The 11446-nt window shown below is 40.2% G+C and overlaps 1 protein-coding gene across 1 annotated transcript; it reads right to left on the bottom strand.

Moving 5' to 3' along the window:
* Positions 1 to 46: 46 nt before the first annotated feature.
* LOC121949550 (polypeptide N-acetylgalactosaminyltransferase 5) lies at positions 47 to 9565 on the bottom strand. The gene is made up of 10 exons (XM_042495268.1): positions 8029 to 9565; positions 7766 to 7932; positions 6596 to 6715; positions 5452 to 5587; positions 5223 to 5342; positions 5025 to 5142; positions 2800 to 3129; positions 1629 to 1709; positions 1092 to 1244; positions 47 to 940 (listed from the first exon to the last, which is right to left on the bottom strand). The coding sequence occupies exons 1-10, from the start codon at positions 9153 to 9155 to the stop codon at positions 797 to 799; spliced, it is 2496 nt and encodes an 831-aa protein (XP_042351202.1). The 5' UTR covers positions 9156 to 9565; the 3' UTR covers positions 47 to 796.
* Positions 9566 to 11446: the final 1881 nt, after the last annotated feature.

Genomic DNA, 11446 nt, shown 5'->3' with positions numbered 1-11446 from the left:
TGATGACTAGTGGATAAGCACAAAAATAATAAAGAAATACATGCTATTGAATCTTCATCGCCATCATTTTATTTTCACTTTCTTAAGAAAATGCATTTCCATGAAGGGTTTGAAAACAGGCCACGAAATAATGAAATCACAGCACCGATTTATCGTGATTTGAACCAACACTTCCCTCTAGTGACAAGATAAAAAATTCATACAAAAGGGACAGTTTTCACAATACCTACACCTAAATAATGCAGCAATTGAAACCACAGAAGCAGCTGTTTCACCCATGTGCCTCTCAAAACAAAAAATGAATGTGACATCTAGAAAAGATGTCTCACCGAAAATATGTGATATGTTGAAAACAAATGTATACATTCTACATTACATGCAATTAAACTCATGTTTCAGTCCCAGCAGAGCTAACACAAAAAAATATTTTTTTTTTTACATTTCATATCTAAGAGGCACTGTTTATCTTTGGCAGTGAGATGATATGTTGTGCTCAGTATGGCGTATTTTTCCATAGACGTTCACCTGAATCCTTTTAGCAAACTCTGGTCCAAATCAAACAGAGATGCTCTCTTTCCTCCGGCACTTAAAAGTCAAGGTCAGTCCATGCTGATATGATACAAAGGAAATTAGAAACATTGCACATCCCCACACCCTCTGAATACACCACATATCACTGCCACCAAAGCCCCTCCCACCTCCTCTGGACAGTCATGAGTTGAGTTTGGACCACAGACTGGATCGTAGTTTGAGGCCACTGAAGGTCTGTATAGTGCATGTTTGACACTTTTCAATCTCACCCTTGAGCATGGTAGTGTGTGAACTGCCATTTTTGGAAGGCATTTCTGGTTTCACATGGATTGAGGTGGAGAGTGTCACCCTGGGGCCCCGCCTCCAGGCACATGTGATGGGAAACATACTCTGCTATGAGGTGCTCCGCCTTCACAAAGACAAAACATCAACATTTTGAGCAGGCCTGTCCTGTTGTTTTAAACACACAGCCTAAGCACTTCTAAAATGATAGAGTTGGTGAAAGCAAAGAAAAACAAAGACAGTAGCCAAAACAAATAGCAAGCCCCAAGTCAACCTACCAGAGCCGAGTTGGAGGATTTGTGGAACCAGCGATGCTCAGGCTTGGTGTTGTCACATAGTTGTAAAGCGAAACCGTTGCCCTTGCCGTGGGGTGCGACACATAGATCTTGCTGGCGAACGTGCCTCATCCAGGTGTAATTAAAATGCTGACTCTGTATACCAGAGAGAAAGGGAGGGAGAGAGAGAGAGAGAGAGAGAGAGAGAGAGAAAAAGAGAGGGGAGTGACAAGGGTGTAATTATGCTCCATGAAAAATGACAGAATTTGAAGGATGGCTCAATGGGGCTGCTCTGAATCCAAAAAGACCACATTTAGAAAGCCCTGGTCTCCGCTTGGACTCCACCCTTGTTTATCATGGCTGGATCCTGATTACATTTGTCCTGATTTAGGTCTATTTCTGGATGTTTTTGTTAGGCCCCCGCCCATAATTACGACAATCATGAGGTCAAAATTGGTCATTGTCTGCATATATCCATCTGAAACACTTGACACTTGCCATTTATTTGCAGTCAAATATTCGGTAAATCAAAACTCATACCTGCTTGCTGAGATCACACGTCTCAAACGACAGGGAGACGTTCTGCAGAGTGAGGCATTTCCTTAAGCCACGATTAAAGACCTACAAGGACAAATTAGATAACAAAAACTTCAGAGGGGTGAAACAACAGCATTGCAAACCATTGGTTAGGGATGGGGGAAAAAATAGGTACAGCATAGTATCGCAACATTTTGCATGGCAATATTGCATATAAACGGAAAGCATCAGTTTTTTATTACATAAATTGTTAATATTGCAACAACAACTTAAACTTTAGTAGCCTACTAGTGTAATAAAATCAATTGTTTTTTCATTCCACTAGACGTGTTGTTGCAATAAAAATGACTGAAGTGGGACGGATAAACTGAAAACATATTCTTATTGAATAAAAACATATGAAGACAAAGTTTATCCTGAATTTGCAGTTGAAAAAGGTAATAAATCCCAATATATTGCAATATATGCAATCACAATACTATTGCAAAACATTTAAAATCACAATAATATTGTATTGTGATCCGAGTATTGTGTTAATGAATTGGGGGCCCTCTGGTGATTCCCACCACTAGCATCGGTACTCGAAACTGTCAAGGCATTGACCAAAATGACCTGTTGCCAAATATTTTTTAAACTTCTCCAGTCAGACGATGCTGGCTCACCTCCCGGCGAACAGTCAGTGACATAGCAGTAGTACCTAACATCACAACTGTCCAGCAGCAAAAACCTAAACAGTCTGTGGTGCAGTAAAGTCAAGAGCGGTGCATTTGACAAAGTTGGCTGTTCAGCGTTACGAGATGACACCAAAACAATCGAAAGTCCAGCTTCTCTCCACTCCATTCACATTGTTGGTATCGATTGAAGGACTCTATTAATATCAGTATCACTTTAAAGGTAGTGGTTTCCTGACTGGTATCTTAATGCTTTAAACGATTCCCAGCCCTACTGCAAGCATTTGTTCACTCATTTAGAGTTTCACGTGACATTGGGCTGTGATGTCCTCAATGACAGAAAGCTGTCACGGGCTGTAATGGACAGCTATTCTTTGTTCCAAATGAGCACAATCACAGTCTTTGTTTAGGAGATGACAATAGCTTCAAAGAGAGAAAGCAAGCCAGGCATTCATGTTTAAGACCATTAGGGAAATGTAAACATAGTTCATTGATGTACATACCAGGCCTTCAGCTTTGACTAAAGGAGCATCCATCTCCGGATACACATTTTCCAGGTACCACTTGAAGCTCTTGCAATTGAGCCTCTTCCTCAGCTCATTCTGCACGGTGAGGTTGCCAATGTCAATGTTCTTCTTATCCAGCAGGTGGTGGTAGCCGTGGCCGTAGAAAATGTCCTTGTACTCGTCCAGCCAGACCTCTGCCACCCTCGCCAGGTTACGCTCCACTGTCTTCTGCCTGTCTTTGGGGAACTTGTAAGGATTCTGTCCCCGGAAGATGTGTCCCACTCGAGAACAGGGAATAATCTCAATTTCCCCTCCACACATCCAGATCTGTTTAAATGGCAACATGTAGGATAATGTGAGTGACATTCAGGGGAGTTCCCAAAAACCTGTAGCTAATGTATGAATTGACTAATAAATTTCATTTCATTTATAAGGACAACACAAAACAGTCAACATTTCTGTAAATGTACCAGTGTTGACAGTGTTGGAAATTAACCTTTTTTTTGTTACTGTGTCTGGTGGACTGCAAAATTTACCAGCCACTCAATGGATTGCTTTTTTCTTATTGGCTGGTGAGCGAAGCAAATCTAGCAGCCACTTGCATATTTTACCAGCATTTGGCTGCTGGCTGGTGCTAATTTCCAACCCTGAGTGTTAGCCACCTGGCAAATTTTCAACTTTGAACCTTTGGCAGGATGTGATGAAACCTTAAAACTCCCTTCCCCTTAGTTACTGTTGCCAGGATGGACAAGCTTGACAAAAAGAAACATGGAGACATTGGTTCCATTAAGCTGGGTGCCAGGTGTGTATTAATCCATTTAGTTTCTGGGAGTCAGGCAATATAGCTTAAAAAGGCCAACAACAAGGACTACATTATGTGACTGAAGGATACAATCGTGATGGGATGCTAGACGCGGTGTATATCCAAATAAATAACACCAAAAGTTACTTTAGGCTAGTACGTAACTATTATAAAAAAAGATACGTTAGCCTTAATCTGGCTAATTATAATTCTTGTCATCTTAAAAATATGTCAGCCAACACAGAAATACTGTTATCACAGAAATAAGGAGAAAGCAAACTTGGCTGAAGTTGGCAATCTCATATTATGTTAACTTCTCTGGATATAGTTTTACATTAGCTAGCTACTTAACATTTGTTTTGCTGATATTAGCTAACTTATGATGTGACTAAGGTTATATACAATGCGTTTATGAATTTTGTGCCACCAATGTAACGTATCAAGTATTGCTTATACATGCCTTGCAGCTACATCTTTTAACCATTTACAAAGTTTGGTCTTCTTATTAAAATGAATAACCCTTGCACAAAATATATCTGACAGCCAAAATACATGGTGCCTGTTTGCTGCATGACACTACTGAAGCACGACACTTTCAGAAGAGCGTGACAGTTACAATCAACTAAAGCTACTGGACTGGCCATGGAAGTTTCTGTTTCCCCTGTAGGCACCGTGTTGCTAAATGCTATTTATATACATCTGGTCTATGTTTTTTTTTTCCTTTTTCGTGTACACGGCTCTGCAGCAGACAAGTATGACTGCTTGTGGGGTTTTTTTAAATTTTACTTTTATTTTGTATTATTTCCTGGTGTGTCATGTTTGACGTTAAAGACAAGCAGGAAAACAGGTTAGTAAACAGTAGAAAGCAGCATGGAGGCTGGTGAAAATGTTGTGGCGGTTAGTTCTTTTATATCTCTTACTTATTCAGTCTCTCTTTCAAACTCCTTGCTGACTAATTTGGAACAAAGTTATAGAGCACTACTTGGATGGAGATGGATGGCATTTTTCAGGTGGCCCTTCATTGCACGGCACCACTTCTGGGCTAAAATTAGCGCGTACACTAGCGCATTGTATTTTGATTACTGCTGATGGAAGCCAATTGGAGCTGGAGCCGATGAAAGCAAATGACTACTGCAGAGTCATTTGAACTGTGAGAGAATGCCGACTAAATGCACAATGTTAGTGAGTTTTTTTGTGTAGTGAGAAGAGGGCTTGTGCAGCAGGTAAACCTCACTATGTCCTCCCCCCCCCCCCCTTGATATATCTTGTCCGCACCCCATGTGTTTCTTGTATAAAATGTATGTAACAGGAAAGGGGCTTGTGTAGAAGGTTCTGTCAGGGACCAAGCTTGCTTCACTGTTATTGGAGCAAAGAGTGAAAAGGGGTGGGACTTGGGAAGGGTCAGTAAGTTGAGCTATACCTTAAAAGAAATCTCCATGTTCTCCCCGCCCCACACATCCAGGCCAGAATCATAGCCACCAAGCTCATAGAAGTATTTTTTGTCAATCGAGAAAAGGCCTCCAGCCATAACTGGACATCTGCAAGATAAAAATCAATCAATAAAAATACAATAGAAATAATAATAAAATCTGAACATAAAAATTGACAGTTTAGATACCTGATGGGATCTGAGATGGTCATGTTATTCTTCTTAATGTACTCCTCTGATAATGCGCTCCAGCCAAACACCAAAGGCCATTTGAAAATACCTCTTTGGAAGTTGTCAACCAGCATATAACTGAGGAGAAAGAGCCAGAAAAGAAGCTCCAGCATCATAATTACATTTCTTTCTTTAATACTGTAGAAAATATGACCACATCACATGTATGGTTTATCAAGTGCGTCACCTCATGTCTTTATCACTGATGACTTCAATAACTGGACAGGGCACCTTCTTGCGATCAAGATAGACTCTCTCCAGAAGCGGCTCCAGCCAGCCCACGTTGCATTCAATGTGGGAGTCAAGGAAGGTAAGTACCTCACCTACGTATAGTACGTCGAAAGCAAAGCAAACATCCTGCTGTTAAACAAATAACCACATCTTCATTATGACAGTGCAACACTTGGAGCCGTTTGAAATGCAGCTGTTTGTTTAAGTATACAAATAATATGGCAAATACAAAAGAGAACAGGTGCAAGTTTGGCAAGGTTTTGACTGAAAATAAAGTGCAGTGCAACTCAGCTTAACTTTTCAAATAGTTTTAGTCCAGTGTTTCAGTACTGCATTTGTTACAAAAAGATTATTCCATATTTGAACTTATATGTTATAACACATCGACTAAAATATGCCCAGTGGTGCAAATGTGGGTGCACTAATACCACAAGCAGTTTGGATTTGCATGATGCAGAGCCTGGGTTACAGACTTTCTGTACTTTTGACCTATTTAAAATGTGTTTGCCTGTGTCGAGCTTGGGTTTCAGACACAGAGAATTCTCTTGATCAAATGCAGTTTTATCTAAAGTAGAAAGCAGAGACTGCACTCTGAATGCATGCATTTTTTAACTGCCTGAGATCATGTTCTAACTTTCCAGCAAATGCATGTTCACCTGAAAATGTTGCTCTTTTGTCATTATATTATTCATAGCCCACGAGATTGTTTAAAACCTCTTTTTCACAGTACCATAATCCTTCAGCCTAGTTTAAGTAGTAAGCTAGTTTACATAGTGTTAAAAGATCATTTACAACTTCAGACTTGAACACACACACACACACACACACACACACACACACACACACACAGAGAGAGATTTAAATCTTTTTGTTTAAGTTTTCACATCCTCCTACTCCTTTTCAGACATGAAATACCTACATTATCAACTGAATATGTCTGATGGGCATTCTGGTGTTGTTTTACTTGCTTTTATTCTATTCTCCCATTTTATTTGGCATGTGCTAAATAAAGATCTAAAATTAAAACTATAAAAAACAAAACACACACAAAAAAACCCAAGACATGTATTCTAAAGAGTATTAATCACAGCAGTGGTTACCTTTAGCTACAGCAGCTCCAGCCAGCCTGGCCCTGATCAGGCCCTGCCGCTCCTTCAGACGGATGATTTTCACTTTGGGAAACTGGGACATGTATTTATCTAGCTGCTCCCCCAGATAGTCTGCCGGAGGAAAATATTACATATGGTTTTACAACACTGACAGCAGACAAAAGCACACACCAGTATATGTGAAAAGATTACTTGAAAAAAAAGTTTGTAATTCTAATCAGAAATACTGAGATTAAGCTTACACAAACTATCAGGAACCAGATAATGGGCGGTTCTCTGTTAATAGCTTAGGGCTCTTCTACTCTGATTCACTCAATATTGACATATTAACTGACATACTTTGTATTGAAATCGGGGTTCCCACACATTTTCATGGACAAAATTTTAAAACTTTTCCATGACTTTTCAACGACCCAGATAACTGCTTTACTGCCCCACTTGCCTGCCAGTTTTTAAACATAAAAGGTTCCAGCTCTGTTCAAATTTCAGTTTTCCCAGTGGTGTGTTCAAGGACCATTGGAAATGTGAAAATCCAAGTATTTCTGTTTTCACAGTTTCTGGCTGTAATAAATGGGGTAATTTTGGCTATTTTTGAAGAAAACAAACAAACAAACAACCCCCCACCACACAACCACCGAAAAAAAAAAGATGAAAAACAAATCACCAAAACTTTTCAAATAATAAAATTGTCAATGGTCTTTCTGAAGTCACACAATCTTTATAAAATATGCATTAATCCAAATATCATAATGCAATTAAACATTTTTATGAAAAACACCTACAGTCAGAGAAATGTTTGAGAGGCAGCTGCTTAAAGTGTTAATATAATCAGAGGAGTGAGGTCTAACTATTACATAAATAACTATCATTGTAGTTTATATTAGTTTGTCTACAAATTTGAGGCCATAAACAAGCAACTGAATTAAGTTGAGCACAACTATGAACATAATGGAGGAAATATTATCTATTTTTGGCATACTGTGCCATGCAGAGGAGCCAGAGAGAATAATCTACCTTTGACAACAAAAGCCTAGTGCTCATTGTTGTCATTTATAGCATTTTTCTGGTGCTTTAGTTGCTGCAGGTATCAATTTTTGTCACCCTGTGGAGACCCATTCAAGGTAACATGCTCTACCTGCAAAGCATTCTGAACACAATTACCTCTGGTGCTGAAATCATCCACGAGAATGATCTCTTCGAGGAGGTGTGGTGGAGATCTATTGAGCACGCTGTGCACAGAGCGAAGGAGCGTGGACCACACTTCATCCACGAAACAGAAAATCACACTGGTGGAAGGCAAGTTATCATGGACCAGATTCTGTGCACACCTGGAAAAACACAGCAAAACAAAATAAATCAGCAAGAACAATTCAGACTAGCAGTCACTCCTTTTTAAGATTTTAAATGTGCAGACCGGGACTCACATCTCAGGCCTGGTGTCTGGGATGGCACGGTCCACTGGGATCTTATCGCTCAGGAAGACATTAAAATGCCCCTCATCCCATCTCTTCTTCACCTCTGCATTTTCATTCTTGCCAGCAAGTGCTGCCTGACCAAACTGGCCCACTGCGTTGGGATCTCTTGGAGCGCTGGTCACATCCAGAGAAAGCACTTTGTGGAGCCCTGTTTTTCTGACAACGGCAGAGTTATTTTTGGAGTCCTCCCCTGCTTGGACTTTGATTGCAGGTTTCACTGTTGCTGCCTTCACATCAGTCTTGGTGTCTTTACTAATGTGTTTCTCCTCTGCTTTATTATTTACGTCCTTGTATTGAGGTTTAGAGGTTGTGTGAACAGGGTGTGCCTCCTCAGCCTTAAGCTGACTCACTTTTGTTCCAGTCTTCATCTTAGTCTCATCCTTGACCTTTTCATTTGTCTTTGATTCAATTTTGTCCAGGGCATTTTGAACAACATTCCCAGGTTTAATGGGTCCCTTCTTTGAGGTTGGTAGCAGACTATGTTTGTTTTCCTTAACTCTGGGAGGCACTTGGGTTACATTAGGCACTACTACAGGTAATGTCACTTTAACCAAGTCATATGCTGCTCTACTCTTCTCTAATTTCATCTCATTCAGATCCAAGTTCACTGCTTTTTTATTTGAAGGAACATCCTGCTTTGGTGTGACACTTTGTACAGCAGCTCCTTCTTCATGTCCATTACTAGCAGATTTGGGGCGATCAATCTTTAGAGGATTATCTTCTTGGTTCACCTTTTTACCTCCCAGAATTTGATCCTGTTTCATGCCCCCCTTTCTGTATACTTCTGCCACCTTGTTCCTTTGATTAATAGGTCCTTTCCCAGCATGTGTGACAGCAAAGTCCACCCTCTGAACCGGGTGTTTAAACCCCCTTCTCACCGCCTGTGTCACCCTGGACTGCTGTTTAAAAGTCTCCCTTTCTCTTATCACTTTCTCCTTCAGCAACTGACTGTTGGCATCGTTTATTGATAAGCGGAGTGCAGCCATGTCGAGCAGCAGCCAAATGACAGAGGCAATGAACACAAATGCGAGTACCCTCCCACTCCCTCTCATGTACCTCCGAAGTACCTTCATCATCCTCGGGTTTAAAATATAAGGACATCCACGTGAAACTGTAGAAAATGTCAAAGTATCATACTGTGCGGGCCACGACTGAGTAGTGGGCAAAGTTTTCTTTTCTTTGGAGAAGTTAGCTGCCTGCGTGGCATACTAGAAATAATACACGGAGCAGCAGCGGTAGTCAGTGTTGTCATTCAGGAACACAGCAGTGTCCGACAGCCCAGCGCAAAGTTACAATGTAAAGTTTTCCATACCGTAAGCTATCACTGCAGTCACCTCCGGGACATTATGTCTGTACGGCTAAAACTTCTTCGTCACTAAAAAGGAACTTAAAGTTCTCGGTTTCTTCGCTGAATCTCCACGCCACAACTCTGACTGACACACAGCTCTGTGTGAGGACGTAGCGACCACCAACTTCAGCCCTCTCAGTAAACTCTGATTGGTCAGACTGGCAGGAAAATCTCGGCCTACACGGAGCTAACAGCAGCAAGCTAGCCGAGGAAAGCTAGAGCGGTGCAGGAAGTTTGGTGAACGGCCTTCAAAATAAAAGCGTCCAGTGTGCAGTTGTTGATAAAAGAAGTCGCTTATGTTTAGGTAATAATGACGAAATTAAAGAATAAATATTTAACGCTGCGAGTAGCTGAGACAACAATGGAAACAGTTTCCATAGGTTACACTTGCCCCCCCCATCAATCAATTAATAACAAAATAAACAAACAAGCACATTAATGAACAAATAAATAAATAGCCTGAAAAATCGGATTTTAACTCGTTTTCCAACACTAACATTATCTTTATGAGACACCATGGCAACAACTTTATGTCAGGACTGTTTATTTGTTAAAGGGAGGGAATGCACTTAAGATCTTTTAACCACTGTGGAGGGAGTTATGTTTTTTGATATGGCTTTGGTGAGAGATATTCAACTTAAAATAGTTGTATTATGTTTTTATTTTAATAACCCCTGAACCCCCATACCCGTTACAGGATTATTGATCTTAAATTTGATTGTAACTGAACTAGGCTACTTTTCATTATTAAGTAGCAAGTCTGTTACTTGCCTTGTAAATGAAGATATAGGCTTATAGGCTTTTCAATAATTGTGAGCATGTCTACCTAAAGTGTTAGTATCTTTTTTTGGCTAACACTAGCACATTTACAGAAATTTTGACCAATGCGTGTTGTCCTTATAAATAAAATAAACCAAATGAAAATATGTCATAGTGCTTCCTGCATCAACCACATATAGGTTCTTTACCTTCTTTCCATTTAATGGCTACTTTAATGTTTTTTGTTGGGGTAGAGGCATCTTACTGGAAGGTAGTGTGACTTCCAGAGCAAGTGAATGAGTGGACCTTGAGTTGATGTAGCCATGGCAAAGATATTCCCATGGTCAAGACAGTCTTAATAATTGAATCAACATGGATGACAGGTCCCAGCCTGTCCTCAAAATCATGGAACATTCACCTATATTTCCATACATTTATCTGCTAACCTACAACTGAGTGGACCTTGATTTGATGCTGTGTATTTTTGTCATTTGTTATTTTCTTGCATCAGATTGTAGTTTCAATAAGAACTTTACTGTGAAGGTCTTAACCGGAAGCGATTTCTTAACCCCGTACATTTAAAGCTTCACGTGTACGCCGGATAACACGTAAAGCCACCGGTGTCAAACTGAAAGCTCGGTTTAAAGCTGAATGTGCGGCTTGACTGAGTCGAGCAAGACCTTTTTTACACAATTATATGCCGTACTTTTTGTCAAGAAAGGCGCTGACATCATTATGTTTGGTCTATTTGAGGCTATACGTCGATTTCAGTGTCTCAAACATGTTAAACCTGCACCGTCCACAATGGAGGCTACACACCTGAGAAAAAAAATGCAGTCTAACTTGATTTGCTGCTGTGATTAATCTCGAGTGTACCTAGAGTGTACGCGTGCTGTCATAGTTTTTTATCGATTTGAACCACATGCTAACATGTTTAAGTTGCCACAATTACAACTTATATGGCCAAATTTTAGCCTATTTTCATCCATTAGGGGAGACCGGGGCCACTTGGCACATAGCTATTTCCTGGCCTTTTGAAGTCATGGAAACATAAATGTAACAGACAAAAAATGTAAAAAATGAACTGAGACTGGTGTGCTAAGTGTGTCACGTTAATAGCGGTAAAACAAGGTGCTCTGTGGTGGGTTAAATTTGGTCTTGTGGTCTTTTGGAGTAGTCACAGACACCCTTGTATCGGAGAGAAAAAATAAGTAGGAAAGAGTAGGACAGTAAGAAAAATGCAGATGCATTGACGAGTGT

Source organism: Plectropomus leopardus, chromosome 10 (assembly GCF_008729295.1).
Source record: "Plectropomus leopardus isolate mb chromosome 10, YSFRI_Pleo_2.0, whole genome shotgun sequence".
Lineage (NCBI taxonomy): Eukaryota > Metazoa > Chordata > Actinopteri > Perciformes > Serranidae > Plectropomus > Plectropomus leopardus.
This window is presented reverse-complemented; position numbering and strand designations above follow the sequence as displayed.

Excerpts from the sequence above, each read along its gene's own strand:
- LOC121949550 (XM_042495268.1), bottom strand. The coding sequence starts at position 9,155 with ATGATGAAGGTACTTCGGAGGTACATGAGAGGGAGTGGGAGGGTACTC. Across the intron at positions 1,710-2,799 it reads TAGTCAAAGCTGAAGGCCTG|GTCTTTAATCGTGGCTTAAG; the intron begins GTATGTACATCA and ends TTGTCCTTGTAG. Across the intron at positions 941-1,091 it reads AATCCTCCAACTCGGCTCTG|GCGGAGCACCTCATAGCAGA; the intron begins GTAGGTTGACTT and ends GTCTTTGTGAAG.